Source organism: Salvelinus sp. IW2-2015, linkage group LG20, assembly GCF_002910315.2.
Source record: "Salvelinus sp. IW2-2015 linkage group LG20, ASM291031v2, whole genome shotgun sequence".
Taxonomy (NCBI): Eukaryota; Metazoa; Chordata; class Actinopteri; order Salmoniformes; family Salmonidae; genus Salvelinus; species Salvelinus sp. IW2-2015.
In genome coordinates this window covers 23,580,360-23,602,631 of record NC_036860.1, presented here as the reverse complement: position 1 = coordinate 23,602,631, position 22,272 = coordinate 23,580,360, and the positions used below count along the sequence as shown (strand labels likewise).

The window sequence follows — 22,272 nt, the reverse complement described above, 5'->3', positions numbered from 1 at the left end:
TACACCTGGTCTGTAAGAATACTAGGGTAAACCTCTTCTATATGAGTGTGCCCATGGATTTACCTGGTTTATATGAGTAATGGGGTTTAGGGATATACAAGGCTCATACAGGTAAAGGGTCTGGATGGATGTCTATTGTCCATTTAAATGTCCATTCAAGTTTGCGGTAGGAAAAAAGTGAATGGGGTTGGGACGTGTGTTATACCACTGTGCTATGAGTTTTCTATAAAATGATTAGCGTATACAGGTCGGAGGTCACAGGACTAAGATATGCAAATAACAGGATTAGGATGAGCAGCAAATAGCTGAATATAGGTTACTGTTGGTGATTTGGGGAACACAGGCCTAAGGAAAGTGGGTAACAAGGCTGAGGCAGGCAAGTAACAGGGATGAGGTGTATTGGCAAAGGAACTGGGGTCTATGAGTAACAAATAGGACATTTAGGGCTAGTATATGGGTGTATCACATTCATTAGTCTCCTTCTTAGCACATTAACAGAATAAATGAATTGGAAAACCGTTGTTTAAACAGAGCCCGGGTTAGAGCTATACTCTCAACCGTAAAAAGAATCAATCGCATTCGGCATGTTTCAATTTCCATATTCCACATTCCCCCCTCTATCTGTCTAAGATGAATCATAGTATGGTTTTAAACAGAGTAGCTGATGGTTAATTTGTTATGTATTTGTGTGTGTGTTTTTTTTTGGGCGAGTGCTATTCTTAGAGTGACCTTTTAGATGCTGTGGCGTGCAGCTCTGTTGTCTGTGTGCGTCAGTCTGTGTGATTTAGCTGGAGTCGAAAAAGCCTCGGGACACATCATCATCCTCCTCCGATTATGGAGCCCCACAGTTTGCAGATGAAAATCTGGAGGCATTGTGGATGAAAGGAAGTGGCCGGGTCGAGGGGTGAGGGACGAGGGACGAGGGACAAGCACAGCACACAGGGCATAACGCCGCCCGCCCGCCTGGTTAATGCGTCATTGTTCTCTCCCCTCTTTAGCCCTTCAGTCCTGCAATGGGGGTAAGCAAAGAAACAAACAAAACCCAAATACCAACACGGGATATTTTCTGAGGCAATCCCCTCTTAGGGTGAAGAGACAAACCTTGTGGAAATATAGTGACTGTGGTAGGGAGAGGTTTGGGAATCATCCCAGGGGCACCGTGGTAATGGGCTTGCATCAGGTTCGATAGAAGTAATCAAAAGCAGATTAAGGAGAGAAGGTGTCAGACTGTTAAAGAAGATGACCAAGAAGAAGTGAAAGCTCAACGTTGCCCTTTCACAGGGCAGTGGAATGAATGAAGTAGAAAAAATTCCTGCCAACAGATATTTCCACGTGAAACACAAGTGCATAAACTATACTTACAGTACAGCTACACTATTTCAGGTTCTCCTTTCCAGATATAAACAGTTACTCAGCGATGGCAGTAATGTGCTTAGCACATTTATCAAGTGCCTGGTCAAAAATCACATCAAATCAAATCAAATGTTATTGGTCACATGGTTAGCAGAAGTTAATGGGAGTGTAGCGAAATGCTTGTGCTTTTAGTTCCGACAGTGCAGTAATATCTAACAAGTAATCTAACAATTCCCCAACAACTACCTAGTACACACAAATCTAAAGGGGTGAATGAGAATATGTACATATAAGTATATGGATGAGCGATGGCCGAGCGGCATAGGCAAGYTGCAGTAGATGTGATATGAGTAATGTAAGATATGTAAACATTATTAAAGTGGCATTATTTAAAGTGGCATTGTTTATAGTAACTAGTGATCCATTTATTAAAGTGTCCAGTGATTGGGTCTCAATGTAGGCAGTTAGTGATTGCTGTTTTAGCAGTCTGATGGCCTTGAGATAGAAGCTGTTTTTCAATCTCTCGGTCCCAGCTTTGATGCACCTGCACTGACCTCTCCTTCTGGATGATAGTGGTGGTTATTGTCCTTGATTATCTTTTTGGACTTCCTGTGACATCGGGTGGTGTAGGTGTCCTGGAGGGCAGGTAGTTTGCCCCCAGTGATACGTTGTGCAGACCGCACCACCCTCTGGAGAGCCTTGCTTGCTGAGGGCGGTGCAGTTGCCGTACCAGAATGTGATACAGCCCGACAGGATGCTCTCGATTGTGCATCTGTAAAGGTTTGTCAGGGTTTTGGGTGACAAGCCAAATTTCTTCAGCATCCTGTTGCGCCTTCTTCACCACACTGTCTGTGTAGGTGGACCATTTCAGTTTGTCTGTGATGTGTACGCCCAGGAACTTTCCACCTTCTCCACTGCTGTCCCTTCGATGTGGATAGGGGGGTGCTCCCTCTGCTGTTTCCTGAAGTCCATGATCATCTCCTTTGTTTTGTTGACGTTGAGTGAGAGGTTGTTTTCCTGACACCACACTCCAAGTGCCCTCACCTCCTCCCTATAGGCTGTCTCGTTGTTGGTGATCAGGCCCACTATTGTTGTGTCGTCTGCATACTTGATGATTGAGTTGGAGGCGTGCATGGCCACATAGTCATGGGTGAACAGGGAGTACAGGAGAGGGCTGAGCACACACCCTTGTGGGGCCCCAGTGTTGAGGGTCAGTGAAGTGGAGATGTTGTTTCCTACCTTCACCACCTGGGGGGCGGCCCGTCAGAAAGTCCAGGACCCACGTACATTTGTGTTAAAAGGGTTAGGAAGGATACACACTGTATACAGTGCATCGGAAAGTATTCAGACCCATTCCCTTTTTCCACATTTTGTTACGTTACAGCCTTATTCTAAAATTGATTAAATAGTTTTTTCCCCTCATCAATCTACACACAATACCCGATAATGACAAAGCAAAAACTGTTTTTTTAAATGTTTGCAAAAAACTGAAATATCACATTTTCATAAGTATTCAGACCCTTTACTCATTACTTTGTTGAAGCACCTTTAGCAGTGATTACAGCATCGAGTCTTCTTGGGTATAACGCAACAAACTTGGCACACCTTTAACATTCTTCTCGGCAGATCTTCTCAACGACTGTCAGGTTGGATGGGGAGCATCGCTGCACAGCTGATCCATGATCATCTCCTTTGTTTTGTTGACGTTGAGTGAGAGGTTGTCAGGTCTCTCCAGAGATTTTCGATCCGGTTCACACAAGGACATTCAGAGACTTGTCCCCAAGCCAGTCATGCATTGTCTTGTCTGTGTGCTTAGGGTCGTTGTCCCGTTGGAAGGTGAACCTTCGCCCCAGTCTGAGGTCCTGAGCGCTTTGGAGCAGATTTTCATCAAGGATCTCTCTCTGTACTTAGCTCTGTTATTCTTTCCCTCGATCCTGACTAGTCTCCCAGTCCCTGCCGCTGAAAAACATCACCACACCATCACCATGCTGCAACCACCATGCTTCACCGTAGGGGTGGTGCCAGGTTTCCTCCAGACGTGACGCTTGGCATTCAGGCCAAATAATTACATTTTGGTTTCATCAGACCAGAGAATCTTGTTTCTCATGGTCTGAGAGTCCTTTAGGTGCCATTTGGCAAACTCCAAGCGGGCTGCCGTGCCATTTACTGAGGAGTGGCTTCCGTCAGGCCACTCTACCATAAAGGCCTGATTGGTGGAATGCTGCAGACATCGTTGTCCTTCTGGAAAATTCTCCCATATCCACAGAGGAATTCTAGAGCCATCACCTCCCTGACCAAGGCCCTTCTCCCCTGATTGCTCAGTTTGGCCGTGCGGTCAGCTCTAGGAAGAGTCTTGGTGGTTCCAAACTTCTTTCATTTAAGAATGATGGAGGCCACTGTGTTCTTGGGGACCTTCAATGCTGCAGAAATGTTTTGGTACCTATCCCCAGGTTTGTWCCTCAACACAATCCTGTCTCAGAGCTCTACCGACAATTCCTTCGACCTCATGGCTTGGGTTTTGCTCTGACATGCACTGTCAACTGTGGGACCTTATGTAGACAGGTGTGTGCCTTTCCAAATCATGTCCAATCAATTGAATTTACCACAGGTGGACTCCAATCAAGTTGTAGAATCTCTAGGATGATCAATGGAAACAGGATGCACCTGAGATCAATTTCGAGTCTCATAGCTAAAGGTCTGAATACTTATGTAAATAAGATATTTATTTTTTACATTTGTAATAAATTTGCAAAKAATTCTAAATGCCTTTTTTCACTTCGTCATCATGGTGTATGGTGTGTAGATTGCTGAGTAAATGTTTTATTTAACCCATTTTAGAATAAGGCTGTAACATAACAAAATGTAGAAAAAGTCAAAGGGTCTGAATACTTTCCGAAGGCACTGTATGTATTTTTTTTTAAATTGATGTAGTTCTGTCCTTGAGCTGTTCTTGTCTATTAATGTTCTGTATTATGTCATGTTTCATGTTTTATGTGGACCCCAGGAAGAGTAGCTGCTGCTTTTGCAACAGCTAATGGGGATCCTAATAAAATACCAATACCAAACTCATATTCATTATATAAATGAGCATGTTTTATTTTGTCTGGCTTGCCATTCRAAATAAAGTGAAAAAGGGAAGAGTTCTGAATACTTTTCGAATGTACTGCATAATCAATTTACCAAGGCAGAACAGCTGTGCTCCTATAGGAGCAGGTCTCTGAACCTCTGTCTTCCTCCTGGGTGATGCCAGTGATGAGAAGAGTAGATGAGTGGAGCCTTAGGCTGTGATTCAGACACAATCCTCTCTGCTGAGTAAAATACCTCCCTCTACGTCCAGCCTGTGACAGTCAAATAAGCCTATAATTAACACCTGGACATTGATGCTCCTGATAAGCCAAAGAAGAGTTTGCATTGGGAAAATAACCGCTTGTTTTCCTCACTATTGACTAACACCTGCATATTAGGCGCTTCTGTAGCGCCAGAGAGGGGGATGTCGCGAAACAGAGAGTAAAGGGAATAGTGAAATAGAGAGAGAGTGAAACAGGGAGCGGGGGGCTGGAGAGAAACAGACAAATTGAAATTTGAAATTCCAAACAGTTTTGACTTTCCACTGATTCTTTCCCTCATTTTCTGAAGTGTAACCGCAGCATGCTGCCTCGGCGCGAGTCAGAGAAATAAACTAGGACACAGGAATACATTGAGCAGAAATGAAATCATTTGTGAGTGTGGGACATTTTGAGGCTGCGTGACAGTTGTTTGTTGCTGGCGCGAGATGGAGGCTGCGAGGCGAGAGGGGTATAGTGTATAAACAGGCCAGGCTGTTAGGGAGCTGCTGGTTGGCCCGCTCCCCAGTGTCTTCTGGTGCAGTCGGCAAGGCAAGGCTGCTATGCTGCCACATCCTGACATATCATTATCTTAGCTGGGAGAGCTGGGAGAGCTGCACTGGTGACCATCAGGGGGCTAGACTAGCCCAGCCAGCACACACTTTAATATCACTTCATGTAGCAAGGCTCATGCCATACAAACCTGAGAATTCACCTCTCTAAGCCATAATTTGGCTGATTCAGAAGTGAATAATGGAAAAAAATATAAAACGGAACATGCAACAATTTCAACGATTTTACTGAAATATATAATATTCATTAGGCCATAATGACTGGGGAGGGGAGCAGCCATGGGGAGCCAGGCCCAGCCAATCAGAATGAGTCTTTCCCTACAAAAGGACAGAAATGCTCCTCAGTTTCATAAGCTGTCCAGGTGGCTGGTCTCAGACGATTCCGCAGGTGAAGAAGCCAGATGTGGAGGTCTTGGGCTGGCGTGGTTACACGTGGTCTGCGGTTGTGAGGCCGGTTGGACGTACTGACAAATTCTCTGAAACAACGTTGGAAGCGGCTTATGGAAGAGAAATGAACATTCAATTCTCTGGCAACAGCTCTAATGGACATTCCTGCAGTCAGCATGCCATTTGCACGCTCCCTCAAAACTTGAGACATRTGTGGCATTGTGTTGTGTGACAAAACGGCACATTTTAGAGTGTCCTTTTATTGTCCCCAGCACAAGGTGTACCTGTGTAATGATCATGCTGTTTAATCAGCTTCTTGATATGCCACACTTATCAGGTGGATGGATTATCTTGGCAATGAAAAATGCTCACTAACAGGCACAAAATATGAGAAAAATTTAATATTTCTGGAATATTTTGTTTCAGCTCATGAAACATGGGACCAACACTTGCGTTAATATTTTTCTTCAGCTTATTTGTCAACTAATTGTCACTTCACGGTTGCGTTCAAAATATTCACACTATTACCTGTGCAAATCACCTTTTCTCCTGGACTTTACTATTGGGAAAAGTGTGAAACGATGTCACAAAAGAATGGGGGCTGTCATCAGAAATCGTAGATATAAAAGTTTGATAACACTTTATTTGAAGCATCATGACATGTTATAACAGTCTAAAACCATGTCATAATATGTCACAACAGCTGACAACTTGTCATAATCACTCCTAATATTGTCATAACACTGTCATGACAAATACATTTAGACCTATTGTGGCAAATATTGTGTTATTTTTTGGGCTACCCTACAAGGCAAGTCATTCCATTACACCATAGCCTACATGTAAACAGTATGTTTGTTATATAACATTTCCTGAATTGGCAATATTTTTCTTGACAGTGTCATAACGTGTATTTACTTAGTCCAAGTAAAGTGACACAGGGTGGTCATAATGCTTCATGACAGTGTCATAAAGTGTATTTACTTAGTTCAAGTGGGAGAAATATCTACTTAAATATGATCCCCAATTAGAGACAACGATTACCAGTTGCCTCTAATTGGGAATCATACAAAACACCAAACATAGAAAATATAAACTAGAACACAACATAGAAATTATATACTAGAATACCCCCTAGTGACGCCCTGACCTACTACACCATAGAGAAACAAGGGCTCTCTATGGTCAGGGCGTGACATGCACAGGATAGTTATGGTCATAACACTGTCATGCCTTTCTATAGCACAGCCCTGAATCTACACTAACATAAATTTACATAATGTTAACAGCTTGACTATTAAACAGGTGTTAAAGTTACAGCATAAAAATAAAATATTTAATGAGTTCAGTTAAATAACATAATGTTTACAAATGGCTGTTGTTTCCCTGTGTAAACTTTGTTCAAAACTAAAATCTATGTTTTAAGTAAGAATAGGCATTGGTCTGAAGTGGAAAAAGAAAGGAAATTCACATGAGCACCACAATGCCTATTCCACCCATGCTCTACCAAGGTTTTCCAGCACACAGCTTTGACCTACTACAGTAGCTAGTTGCAAAGTAGCTAAAAAGCAGTAAGTAGTTGCACATTTGATCATTAGCTAAAATAAGAAAGTGTTCTATGTTGTTTTACACTGGTGCACTGTGTGCAGGCCCCTGGCTACTTTTTACTTGTGCATGGTGACTTCAGATTTTCTGTGAACACAGTGAACAGTAACTTGACACTGTGTTGACCAGTCAGCACACATTTGTATTATAAGAATGACAAGACAGCAGGAGAAAGAGCTTATGTCGGAGCTGAAATTTATTCCACACGTTTGAAATAGTGATGTTGTCAGTCAAGTCTGCACAACTGAGGTCCTGTTTACGTGTGCATTCGGGGTTAAGCCGTTTACTATGTGGTTCATAACTAGCTTACTGTTTCTTAACAAAACAATTTACTTTCTCGACTATGGTTTGAGTGGTCTTGGTTGTTCTTCGAGGAACTGCAGCGTAGCTAACTGCAGTGTTTTACCTGTCTGAAATCTGGCTACCTCATCTTACCGTGCTTAGCTTGGTCTGTGCAATGCAAATGAACGTGAGTAGCATGGCAGCTACTCAAGTCTGGTGGTTTTAAACGTAATGCTTTGTGTAAGAAAGTATAATCTATTGTGGTGCATACACTGGCCAGACACATTAGCTAACGCGCTCCAGCGGGTAAATCTCTCTGGTCACCCCCAAAACCAATTCCTCCTTTGGCCGCCTCTCCTTCCAGTTCTCTGCTGCCAATGACTGGAACGAACTACAAAAATCTCTGAAACTGGAAACACTTATCTCCCTCACTAGCTTTAAGCACCAGCTGTCAGAGCAGCTCACAGATTACTGCACCTGTAGATAGCCCATCTATAATTTAGCCCAAACAACTACCTCTTCCCTTACTGTATTTCTTTCTTTTATTTTGCTCCTTTGCATCCCATTATTTCTATTTCTACTTTGCACATTCTTCCACTGCAAATCTACCATTCCAGTGTTTTACTTGCTCTATTGTATTTACTTTTTTTTTTGCCCTTATCTCACCTCATTTGCTCACATTGTATATAGACTTATTTTTCTACTGTATTATTGACTGTATGTTTGATTTACTCCATGTGTAACTCTGTGTTGTTGTATGTGTCGAACTGCTTTGCTTTATCTTGGCCAGGTCGCAATTGTAAATGAGAACTTGTTCTCAACTTGCCTACCTGGTTAAATAAAGGTGAAATAAAAAAATAAAAATTCCAATCCTATATTGGCTAAGGTTACTTAACTAGCTAAAGTTAATTGGCTATCATAGCAGCCAATGACGTTCACGAGTTTATTTGTACATATTTGTTTGTGCTCCGATTACACACAAGTGTCTAGATCAGCAGTTTACACAACTTCAGCCTTATGTGAAAAACCTTACTTTGAAAATTATAGCTAGATAGCCTCCCTCACTTGTTGGTTAGCTACCTAAGTACTACCTATGTACCTAAGTACATACGCTAGCTGCTAGGCTTTGTACAATCAAGTTAAGGTTAGCTACGTAAAATTAGCTACGTAGTTAATCAAAATATCTGTTTGCCTTTATTGATCTATGCCAAGGTGCATTGCTAAGGCGTATTCTGTCYTCTCTGGCAGTTCGTGGTGGCCCAATGCCCTATTAAGACACTTCATGTTGGTGTTTCCTATATTTTGGCAGTTACCTGTATATATTGTAGTGGTCCTCACTATATGGGCCARGTTGCAATTCCCACCAAGTGGGTTAACCCTATTGGTGCGATGCATAGGAATGTTTGCCCATCAAGCCAGTGACCCGGGATCACTTCCCTGCCCCGTCGTTCGCTACACTGGTGTCAGAAAGGGGATGGCAGTCATGATGCATCGGAACGCATGGCCCAGACATGTAAAGGGGGCTCAGTAGTCAAAGCAAGGGGCCTTGCTTTCCCGTTCGAAAGGGGCAGGTTAGCGATCCTCGCTATATGAGCCATGTTGCAATTTCCACCAAGTGGGTGGATTGGTTCAATGCGTAAGGTGTTAGCCTTTCACACCAGCGACTCGGGGTTCAACACCATAGTGCCCACAAAGCTCATCACTAAGCTAAGGACCATGGGACTAAACACTTCCCTTTGCACCTGGATCCTGGACTTCCTGACGGGCCACCCCCAGGTGGTAAAGGTATGCAGCCACGCTGATCCTCAACACTGGGGCCCCGCAGGAGTGCGTGCTTAGTACTCCCTGTCCCCTCCTGTACTCCCTGTTCACCCACGACTGTGTGGTCAAGCACGACTCCAACAACATCATTAAGTTTGCTGATGACACAACAGTGGTAGGCCTGATCACTGACAACGATGAGACAGCCTATAGGGAGGAGGTCAGAGACCTGGCAGTGTGGTGCCAGGACAACAACCTCTCCTTCAATGTGAGCAAGACAAAGGAGCTGATCGTGGACTACAGGAAAAGGTGGGCCGAACAGGCCCCCATTAACATCGACCGGGTGGTAGCGGAGCGGGTCGAGAGTTWCAAGTTCCTTGGTGTCCACATCACCAACAAACTATCATGGTCCAAACACACCAAGACAGTCGTGAAGAGGGAATGACAACATCTTTTTCCCCTCAGGAGACTGAAAATATTTGGCATTGGTTCCCCTCAAAAAGTTCTACATCTGCACCATCGAGAGCATCCTGACCAGTTGCATCACCGCCTGGTATGGCAACTGCTCGGCCTCCGACCGTGTCAACATCCTGGCAGGGGCAACCAGGTTTTGGGCTAAAATGTCCTGGTACTTGATAAAGTTCATGATGCCATCGCATTGACCTTAACAAGTGAAAGCAAAATAGCCCCATAACATCAAAGATCCACCACCAACTTTTGCAAAAGGTTTGAGGTACTTTTCTGCAAATGCTTCTGGTTTTCAATACCAAACCCACCACTGGCTCTATTTTATTTATAGTCTTTTTTGCTCAAGGTTGGCAATAATATTTGACCAAACTGTATACACAGTGCATCCCCCATATGTCAGTCATAACACACATGTTGTCCTGCCCCTGCATTCATTCCAGTCATCAGCAACAGAGCATTGGGGTAAGCACATGTTTGACATCAATGTGTGTGACATGGTAATAAAATGGCCAATTTCAGAAAATGTTACATAACATTCTATTTTACAAGTAGGCTATGCTGGAATGGTGTGGTTTGCGTAGTTTGTTAGGTTTTGTTGGTTTAGATGTAGGTGTCAGAACCAGCCAMAAAATGTTGCAATATATGTCAGAACACGTCTAAATATGTGTCATGACAGTCTTATGACAATGTAAAGACAGGTTATGAAAAGTTATGTCAACTTTCATAACATGTTATGACAGTGTTATAAGGTGTTATGACACTAATCTTCAAATAAAGTGTTACCAAAAGTTTTGACCCATGTGTTTATCAAAGTTGATATATTGATGGGGATTAAGCGCACTGGCAACTACGTGACAAGAGAAAATGGTCTGCTTACAGTGAATGTTCCCCTTTTGTGGGATAGAACATTTTTGATGTTTGACTAGATGTAATGTCGCCACTCAGAAAAGAAAGCCGATATGAAAAATCCACATACAGTATATAAACAAAAGTATGTGAACACCCCTTCAAATTAGTAGATTCAGCTATTTCAGCCACACCCGTCGCTGACAGCCAAATCGAGCACACAACTATGCACTCTCCATAGACAAACATTGGCAGTAGAATGGCCTTACTGAAGAGCTCAGTGATTTTCAACGTGGCACTGTCATAGGATGCCACCTTTCCAACAAGTCTGTTCGTCAAATTTCTGCCCTTCTAGAGCTGCCCCGGTCAACTGTAAGTYCTGTGATTGTGAAGTGGAAACGTCTATGCGCAACAATGGCTCAGCCGCGAAGTGGTAGGCCACARAAGCTCACAGAACGGTACAGTTGAGTGCTGAAGCGCATTGCACGTAAGAATCATCTGTCCTCGGTTGCAACACTCACTACCGAGTTCCTAACTGCCTCTAGAAGCAACTTCAGCACAATAACTGTTCTTCGGGAGCTTCATGAAATGGGTTTCCATGGCCAAGCAGCCGCACACAAGCCTAAAATCAACATGCGCAATGCCAAYTCTGGAGTGATGAATCACGCTTCACCATCTGGCAGTCCAACGGATTAATCTGGGTTTGGTGGATGCCAGGAGAACGCTACCTGCCCCAATTCATAGTGCCACGTGTACAGTTTGGTGGAGGAGGAATATTGGTCTGGGGCTGTTTTCCATAGTTCGGGCTAGGCCKCTTATTTCCAGTGATGGGAAATCTGAATGCTACAGCATACAATGAAATTCTAGACTATTCTGTGCTTCCAACTTTGGGGAAGTCCATTTCTTGTTTCAGCATGATAATGCCCCTGTGCACAAAGCGAGGCCCATACAMAAATGGTTTGTCGAGATCGGTGTGGAAGAACTCGACTGGCCTGCAAAGAGCCCTGACCTCAATCCCATCGAACACCTTTGGGATGAATTTGAACGCCGACTGCAAGCCAGGCCTAATTGCCCAACATCAATGCCCGACCTCTCTAATACTGTTGTGGCTGAATGGAAGCAAGCCCCCGCAGAAATGTTCCAACATCTAGTGGAAAGCTTTCCCAGAAGAGTGGCGGCTGTTATAGCAGTGAAGGTGGGACCAACTCCATATTAATGCACATTTTTGGGGAATGAGATGTTTGACAAGCAGGTGTCCACATACTCTTGGTCATGTGGTGTATCAACAATCATGCAAATGTTTTATCTTCCCCCTATTGTCAAATAAATGTGCATTGGTTTATTCTAGATAATTCAATTATTTCCATATGTTTATAAAAAATAGTTGATATTTTAAAACATTATTATTCTATCAGTATATTAACAAAACATATAAAAGCGCCATATATATAATTTCATATAATATTTTTTTTTATATTTGACATTGAATTGAATACATGAAGTCCCACCAAAATGTCTGGATTCCATACATTTCTGTCTCTCATTATCCAATTGTTCATGTACTATAATACTGTCAATATTTCAGGGATTTTTTAAATAAAAAAATTGTTGAGTATCTTACTCCATTATGCAGCTGTTACATTTATCAGAGCTGTATTTATGACCATTTATACATTTGTATGATCTTAGCTACTTAAATGTCCTCTCTCCACTCCTAACCCTACACTGTTGAGACAGCACAGCAGCCAGCCCGGTACCAGTATCATCAGTACATTGAGTTTTAAGCTGCAAGAAGCAGTGCAGTCAAGGTAGGAGGAGAGGAGAGTCGTAGAGATCATAATCAATTTATCCAGGCAAACAAAGTCTATGAGAGCTCAGTAAATTGCCATCATGTTCCCGAGGAGAGGAGTCCAGGGCTCCCCTTTTCCCTCTAGCAGGGGCATCATGCACCCATTGTTTTAGAGGGGCACGAAGTACGTGAGGATAGGGGGGGGGTGTCAGGCCCCCATCCAGAAGCAGGGGATTTTAGCATTTTTCAAACACCTGAAACAACCTTTTTCTTGCAATCTAGAACCATAATCATTATGCCCTTTTCCATGTAAAAAAATATGTCTCTTTTTCCTCAAAGTTTGTCTAAGCATATCTCTTTACCTTTTTAATTGTAATTTTTATTAATGTTGCACGTTGATTCTTTAAGAACTTTTAATCATTAGACGTTTAGTAGAATTACCACACTGGTATATAGTATCATAACCGAATAATTACAGTAATGTTAGTCAATAATTATGTATATATTTATTGTAATTTCAGTTTTGAAAAGAACAATCTAAATGTCTTTCAATCTCTGTCTATGAATTTCCATAAAATAAAATTGCTAGGTGGCTAGTATTACAGAGAAAGAACAAAACATGTTTGTTTTACATGTTGTAAAACAAACATTATGTTGTACAGCAAATGAAAGATAAACATCTTGTGAATCCAGCCAATATTTCCGATTTTTTAAGTGTTTTACAGCGAAAACACAACATATATTTATGTTAGCTCACCACAATAGCCCAAAACACAACGCCATTTTTTCACCGTAAAGATAGCTTTCACAAAACCCACAAATAGAGATAAAATTAATCACTAACCTTTGAACAACTTCATCAGATGACAGTCTTATGACATCATGTTATACAATACATTTATGTTTTGTTCGGAAATGTGCATATTTATAGCTACAAATCTGGGTTTTACAACGCAGCCATCATCACAAATAGCACCAAAATCTCCGGAGAAATTTTGGAGAGTCACGTAATCTAACAGAAAAACTCATCATAAACTTTGCTGAAAAATACATGTTGGACAAATAATTAAAGATACACGGGTTCTTAATGCAACCGCTGTGTTAGATTAAAAAAAATTACTTTAGTAAAAAACACAGCATACAATAATCTGAGACAGCGCTCAGCCATTCTCCGCCATGTTGGAGTCCACATATTCAACAAAAATACGAAATAACATCATAAATATTCTCTTACCTTTGATGAATTTTCATCAGAATGCAGTGCCAGGAGTCCTAGTTCCACAATAAATCGTTGTTTTGTTTTAGAATGTCCATTTCTTCTGTCGATTTAGCAACTTTGGCTAGCATAGTGGAGCGCACATGTCCATGAACGTTTGGCGCATGGAACGAAAAATTCCAAAAGTCATAATAAAAGTCGAATAAACTGGTCAAACTCAGTTGAAAATCCATCTTTATGATGTTTTTCTCATATGTATCCAATAACGTCCCAGACGGAGCATTTCTTCGTGTCTACCTAATGCATTGCAGAAAATGATATGGTGCTCCCAGGTGCGCAGCAAAATACTGCCAATATGGCTGACCTGTCACTCCAAAAGCTCTCATTCGGTCCCACATCAGGCCAGACACCTCATTCAACATTCTACTGCCTGTTGACATCTAGTGGAAGGCGTATGAAGTGCATACATATCCATAAATACAAGGCAATTGAATAGGCAGGGCCTGTCACAGAGACCCATTTCAGAATTTTCACTTCCTGTTTGGAACTTTGCCTGCCAAAGGAGTTCTGTTTTACTCACAGATATAATTCAAACAGTTTTAGAAACTTCAGAGTGTTTTCTATCCAATAGTAATAATAATATGCATATCATATGATCTAGAACAGAGTACGAGGCCGTTTAATTTGGGCACAATTTTTTCCCAAAGTGGAAATGACGCCCCCTATTAAGAAGAAGTTAAGAACACATTCTTATTTTCAATGACGGCCTAGGCAGAACGACAGATTTTTAACCTTGTCAGCTCGAGGGATCCAATCTTGCAACCTTACAGTTAACTAGTCCAATGCTCTAACACCTGATTACATTGCACTCCACGAGGAGCCTGCCTGTTACGCGAATGCAGTAAGCTAAGGTAAATTGCTAGCTAGCATTAAACTTATCTTATAAAAAACAATCAGTCAATGACTGTCATTGCTCCAATGTGAACTTAACCATAAACATCAATGCCTTTCTTAAAATCAATACACAAGTATATATTTTTAAACCTGCATATTTAGCTAAAAGAAATCCAGGTTAGCAGGCAATATTAACCAGGTGAAATTCTGTCATTTCTCTTGCGTTCATTGCACGCAGAGTCAGGGTATATGCAACAGTTTGGGCCGCCTGGCTCTTTGCGAACTAATTTGCCAGAATTTTACGTAACTATGACATAACATTGAAGGTTGTGCAATGTAACAGGAATATTTAGACTCATGGATGCCACCCATTAGATAAAATACGGAATGGAATAAACGTTTTGTTTTCGAGGTGATAGTTTCCGGATTAGTCAAAGGTATATGGTTTAGAGAGAAATAGTCGACGCGTTATAATTCCTGTAATAACTTGCGGCTGAACTTGAAAGGGGTTCCTTCGTTATTTTACCGTTCATGTCTTCCATAGAGAATGTCTTGATCTACTTCAAATAAGGTCTGTGTTTCGCGGAGGAGCAGACTGACAGGGGACCATGCAGACAAGCTCTGCTTTCTGCACTACAACCTAAAACTTCTTAACTGGGAATATTGAAGACCCATGAAAGKTGGTGGTTCGTTTTAACATATGTTCTCATGTTATTTGAGACTAATTTGATTTTATTTACGTATTATATTAAGTTAAAATAAAAGTGTTCATTATTCATTCAGTATTGTTGCAATTGTCATTATTACAAAAATGTGTGTGTGTGTATGATATATATATACAGTATATATATAAATACATCATTTATTTTTATTTTTTTTTATCGGCCGATTAATCGGTATCGGCTTTTTTTGTCCTCCAATAATCGGTATCGGTATCGGCATTGAAAAATCATAATCGGTCGACCTCTACTCCATAGTACTGTAATATAGTATGTAATCTCTTCATCACATTTCTGAGACTATACATTAGATGTCAGATCACTTAGACTGCAGGCAATGAGAGGATTACCTTTCTCTAAGATAGTGGTACCTGGTACATTCAACATGAATCTCTGCGATATAATTCCACTACTACAGCTGAGCTGTCGTGTAAGCTATTTTGCACCTTTCCCATGTCCAAATGAAATGTGAAATATTCTCAGCTTGTAGGAGCTCCTCGAAAAACCCCTCTAAACGTATTACTTTGCGAGGATGGATCCGTGCGTAGAGAAAATATTMCTATGACAACTAGAAAATGACAGCATGAGTATGATTGAACAGACCCCATGCCTTCTGTTTTGGGTTTGGAAAGCCTGCCCTAATTGCACTGTGTGCTGCATACCTCTAAGCTATAAGGGTGCATCTCCTTACTGCCGAAGCTGCAGGTCTACCGACAACCACCGCATTGGCTTGCCTTCGCTAATTAGATCTTGTCTTTTTGAATTGCAGATTATCTTATTTTTCCTAGCACACCCGGGATTAGAGTTTGCTCATCAGCGCTCTGATTGTTCTGTGAAGGGGATAAGTCTTCCCCCTTAACCAGTTCAAATGGGTAGCAAGCGGAGGAAGATAAGGAAATAAATGTATTAGATGTGGGGACTGACTGGACTGGGAGTTAAAATTCAGATCTGGGTGGTTACGTAAACCCCAGATGTGGTAGTCCGATCCTGGACCTGAGACCATGGTGGTAATCTCTTTGAACAGCGGGCACACTATTCCCTGACTAAGACATGCTGTATAATCCTCCGCACATAGGCATTAATAAAGACCCGAGACAGACACTGTAACTGCTGTGTCCCCACTCCCCAGTGTATTGTGCTGCTCAACATCCCCTCTTATACTGTAGCTGAGCCCACAGTCATGCTTACCATCCTTTCTCATAGACTGTGCTCTGTGGTTATGCATACCGTCTCCTCTCATAGCCAACCCTTGACAGTGAGGCTGAGGCCCTAGCAAGACCTCATGCCATCCTGTCACCAGATGCCTCTGACCGTGGGATGGCCAACATGTGCCGCAGGTCCAAGCCTGCCTGTCTCCATCATGCCAATTTATAGGAGGTGAGAGAGATTCTCCTGTGGCAGCAGATTTTCTACTAGTCAGCAACCCAACCTGGGATTACCATATCCCATCTCCTGAAAGCAGTCGCCCCGGCAATATGCAGCCAGCAACATTCCTGGGACTGATGTTTCAGCATTTCCTCCGCCCATCCAAAGACAATATTTCTTTCCATCTACAATAGGAAATTGAACTGCTTTTTTACCACAGTAATCTTGTTGCAGTGGGATCTGGGATGGTAGGAGTATGAGCAGAGCGAGGCCTGTGTTGTGTATTTAATTCTATCTAGCAGTCCCAGAGGTTTTAACAGTGTGCTCTGAATGATCTTCCTTGCCAAGTTATTATTGCATTCCATAAATCTTTACAGGAGGAGACGATTACATCTGTGAGGTTTCTTACTAAATTGCCTGCATCAGGAAAATGTGCAGCTATACTAATACAAATACAGAAAGCAATATCTCAATATAAACAATGAGTTCGATTTTGAGTCATTGTTTAGGCTATATGGTGGATTTTTCACAGCATTATCATTTTTTCAAAAATGTTGTTTCATAGTAGAGCAAGAGGTCTATTTGAATAGAACAAAACAGAAAATGTCCAACCAATAGCCCACCAGTTAGGCTAACCACTAGACGAGGGAGAAATATTTTAACCCACATAGGCTAAATTAATCCAAGATCTACAGTATCTCAACCTGAATATTGAAGAGGCTTCATCTTCATTGGCACGACCCAACCAAAGCCATTGAGCCGATTTCCAAAAATCTTTCATGTTCCTGGATAAGGGCCTTGCATTTTCTCACGCCAAAGAGAAGTAAAAGAAATATGATGAATATATTAGGTATAGTCCCACCAGAAGAGTTGCCTGCCTGTGAGAAGGCAGCGTTGCTTCATGCATTCCCACGGTGTGAAGATTAAAGGAGGACAGGCATTTCTACACCTACGCCATTTGTTCCATTATCTTGTGGGCTGACAGATCAGATCTTCTGACAGAAAGAGAGGAGCTTTGAGGTGTGTGTGTATGTGTGTGTGTGTGTGTGCGTGCGTGCGGACATTTGTGTGCACACGCTAGGCTGTCATTAGGGAGAAGCAGACAGGGCCCTTTGATGTCCTGGAGTGCACTGAGAAATGCATTGGGATGAGCCGGCTACTTCCCTCACGGAAGCTTTGTAGATTCGGTGGAGGGAGAGATAGAGGGAGACCTATGCAGCACATGCCAAGGACCCAATATTACATTTCACTAAATAATTTGGGAGGGCTATTTTTAGGGCTTTTAATGAAACACAGAAAAAGGAAAAGAGGAGAGCCAGGAATGGTGAGCCGTGGGCCATGATAATGTGTGATGTGTCACTGCTGCCGTGCCGTGCGTAGCCCCATCGAAACATGATTGGGTTGTGTTGATCAGTGGTGTGTGTATCAAAGCTACACCCTATGTACTTTGTTCATCACACTGTCTACTGCACTCATGTAATGCGTAAATGGGATTAACCAGATACAGTTGAAGTCAGAAGTTTACATACACCTTAGCCAAATACATTTAAACTCAGTTTTTCACAATTCCTGACATTTAATCCTAGTAAAAAATCCCTGTCTTAGGTCAGTTAGGATCACCACTTTATTTTAAGAATGTGAAATTTCAGAATAATAGTAGAGAGAATTATTTATTTCAGCTTTAATTTCTTTCATCACATTCCCAGTGGGTCAGAAGTTTACATACACTCAATTAATATTTAGTAGCATTGCCTTTAAATTGTCTAACTTGGGTCAAACGTTTTGGGTAGCCTTCCACAAGCTTCCGACAATAAGTTGGGTGAATTTTGTCCCATTCCTCCTGACAGAGCTGGTGTAACTGAGTCAGGCTTGTAGGCCTACTTGCTTGCACACGCTTTTTCAGTTCTGCCCACAAATTTTCTATAGGATTGAGGTCAGGGCTTTGTGACAGCCACTCTATTTTCTTGACTTTGTTGTCCTTAAGCCATTTTGCCACAACTTTGGAAGTTTTCTTGGGGTTAATGTCCATTTGGAAGAGCGATTTGCAACCAAGCTTTAACTTCCTGACTGATGTCTTGAGATGTTGCTTCAATATATCCACATAATTTTCCTACCTCATGATGCCATCTATTTTATGCACTAGTCCCTGCTGCAGCAAAGCACCCCCACAACATGATGCTGCCACCCCTGTGCTTCACGGTTGGGATGGTGTTCTTCGGCTTGCAAGCTTCGCCATTTCCTCCAAACATAACGATGGTCATTATGGCCAAACAGTTATATTTTTGTTTCACCAGACCAGAGGACATTTCTCCAAAATGTACAATCTTTGTCCCCATGTGCAGTTGCAAACCATAGTCTGGCTTTTTTTATGGCGGTTTTGGTGCAGTGGCTTTTTCCTTGCTGAGCGGCCTTTCAGGTTATGTCGAAATAGGACTCGTTTTACTGTGGATATAGATACTTTTGTACCTGTTTCCTCCAGCATCTTCACATGGTCCTTTGCTGTTGTTCTGGAATTGATTTGCACTTTCGCACCAAAGTACCTTCATCTCTAGGAGACAGAACGCGTCTCCTTCCTGAGCGGTATGACGGCTGCGTGGTCCCATGGTGTTTATACTTTCGTACTATTGTTTGTACAGATGAACGTGATACCTTCAGGCGTTTGGAAATTGTTCCCAAGGATGAAACAGACTTGTGAAGGTCTACATTTTTTTTCTTCTGATGTCTTGGCTGATTTCTTTTGATTTTCCCATGATGTCAAGCAAAGAGGCACTGAGTTTGAAGGTAGGTATTGAAATACATCCACAGGTACTCCTCCAATTGACTCAAATGATGGCAATTAGCCTATCAGAAGCTTCTAATGCCATGACATACTTTTCTGGAATTTTCCAAGCTGTTTAAAGGCACAGTCAACTTAGTGTATGTACACTTCTGACCCACTGGAATTGTGATACAGTGAATTAGAAGTGAAATAATCAGTCCATAAACAATCGTTGGATAAATTACTTGTGTCATGCACAAAGTAGATGTCCTAACCGACTTGCCGAAACTACAGTTTGTTAACAAGATATTTGTGGAGTGTTTGAAAAACAGGTTTTAATGACTCCAACCTAAGTGTATGTAAACTTCCGACTTCAACTGTATATCTAGCTATTGTATCTCCATTTTACCTCTCATTCGTTTGCTAGCTCCAACTCTTGTGTTGTCCATTGAAGGAATAATCATGTTTGCCGTGGTGAGAGATAATGGGGTTCTGAGCTAAACAAATTAACAAGGTGATAAACAAGAACGCTGAGTGTTTCAGGACAACAGGAAGGCATTATTGAATTGATACTGATACATTAGCCTTGATCCCTAATTGAGGAGGTGGTCGATATCCTCACCTCAAGTCTCTATCAGGAGAGCACTGTTCTCTGTAATGACTGTAGGAAACACTGCCAGAGATGTTCTGTACTGTTGTGCAGCGGGGGGTGTCTTACACTAAGGTACTATTTGAGTCTGTTGGCGAAGCCCATCATTATAAATAGTGGAGGGTAATGCAATGTGGCTAGGCCACTGCTGACCAAGCTCAATAAATGTATTAACTGGCAGTTTCTCAGCTGCCAGGGGCTCTCTGTGCAACTTCCAGGCCTTAACTTATGTAATGTTAATAAAAAACAAATAGTGGACCACAGACCCCTCAGATCATCCTTCATGTCTCTCTCTCTCCTCCTACCAACTGCCTCATCAGCAGAAAATAACATGGCGATATGAGCGGTAATGGTGCTCTTTCTCCCTCTCTGCCGCAGTGCTCGGCTATCTAATGATGCCATCAGGGTGGAGGTGAGGAAAGGTGTAACCTGGGATTGGTCACAAAGTCCTGCTGTGTGCACACACAGATGTTGGTGTTTTGCAGAAATGGCAGACAACGTGTGTTTCTTTTTTCTTTTTTTACTCGTGAGATAAATTACCAGGTTGCCAAATTGCTTGGTGCTTTATTAATAAAGCCAGCTGTTCTCATTCCATCTGAGAAGCAGCGCTGCCCCACTCGCCGAGCAGAAAAGGGTCTCGGAGAGTATGCTCGATGCCTCACAGGCTTACAAGCACAAAACTATAGTAGGGGACAGGAGTGTTTCTGACACGGCTTACATCGTGGTGTTAATCAATTAGTGTACAACATACGGTGAGCTCTCTGTAAACCTACACATGCAGGGCGAGCTGCTGGCACTCTTACGAACTTTGTAACTCCATATAGCAGACAGAATAGAGCAGATCCCGGAAGGTGTAGGAGGCAGGGATACCCTGTGATAAGGGGAGATGTAGTCTTCAGGATGGATGTTTTGTGCAAATCGGATTTCCAGTATACACAATGCTAAAATCCTACATATTTACCTACTCCTGTCTACTGTTTATGTGTTGACTGTATGGCATTTATGTATTTCTCTATGGTGATTCAAGTTGTATTGACTGCATTGCATTCCTGCATATTATGTATACTGACCAAAATAATAAATGCAAATGGAACAATTTCAAAGATTTCACTGAGCTACAGTTCATATAGGGAAATCAGTCAATTGAAATGAATTCATTAGGCCCTAATCTATGAATTTCACATGACTGGGTAGAGGTGCAGCCATGGGTGGGCCTGGGAAGGCAACCACTTGGCAGCCAGGCCCACCCAATGGGGAGCCAGGCTTTATTACAGACATAAATACTCCTCAGCAGCACATACACCCCCCATACACATTGGCAAAGGACAAATGCTCACCAATAGGGATGTAAACACATTTGTGCACACCATTTGAGAGGAATAAGCTTTTTGTCTATATGGAAAATGTCTGGGACGTTTTATTTCAGTTCTTGAAACATGGGACCAACACTTTACTTGCTGCGTTTATATTTTAGTTCAGTGTAATTTCCATATGGTGATTCAATGTTCTGCTTTCTCTCTTGTCTCTCGTCTTTAGGAGACTACGTTGTTCTGACAGTCTTCTTCGACCTGAGCAGGAGGATGGGTTACTTCACCATTCAGACCTACATCCCCTGCACCCTCATCGTTGTCCTCTCCTGGGTCTCCTTTTGGATCAACAAGGATGCTGTACCTGCTAGAACATCCTTAGGTAACAACAGAGCAATACAAATCTCATCCATAATTCATTGATTTCAATCGAATTCAAGAAAAATAAACAGAATAAAAGAGAGTGATAATTATGCCTCTGCCCTGTATTTAATCTCATCAGATTCACGCCAAACATTCATTTTCATAATCAGCCAACCTAGCCCTAACACAAACATACGTTTTTGCAGCTTTATCAGTGGAGTTCATTAGCAGTGTGGTCCCTGATTAATCTCTGTCTCTCATAAAATAGGACTTGTTGTAGTCCAGACCGACCTTTAGCGCCCAGAGAGGGCAGCTGCTTCAGTAACTAGTCCATCTTGAATCTATGAGCCCAGCCTGACGCATATGTTTCATGCAAAGCTCAGGGGAGATGCAGCCTCTGCGTAAAAATGCAGGGGCCGAACTTTGCTTAAAGCAAAAGGGGGGATGTTTGAGGAGAATGTGTGAGCTGTTGAACGTGCCCTTGCCTCCGAAAGGGTGGACATCTTCAGAGAACGTCGTCTTTTACTTACATATTCCTTAGTCAGTGTCTTATACACCTCCAAGCCTCTCGACCCTGACCGCAAGCACTCACACCAGGATCTTTGGAAGTATTGC

At 42.1% G+C, this 22,272-nt stretch overlaps 1 protein-coding gene across 4 annotated transcripts in view; it reads left to right on the top strand.

Annotated features, from left to right (window-relative positions):
* gabrg2 (gamma-aminobutyric acid type A receptor subunit gamma2) overlaps nt 1–22,272 on the top strand; it is a 79,536-nt gene that overhangs the window by 41,233 nt on the left and 16,031 nt on the right. For all 4 annotated transcript variants that reach the window (XM_024013010.3, XM_024013013.3, XM_024013012.3 and 1 more), the window contains exon 7: nt 21,524–21,676. In XM_024013010.3, the coding sequence (XP_023868778.1) occupies nt 21,524–21,676 (153 nt within the window). The remainder of the gene's footprint in view (nt 1–21,523; nt 21,677–22,272) is intronic.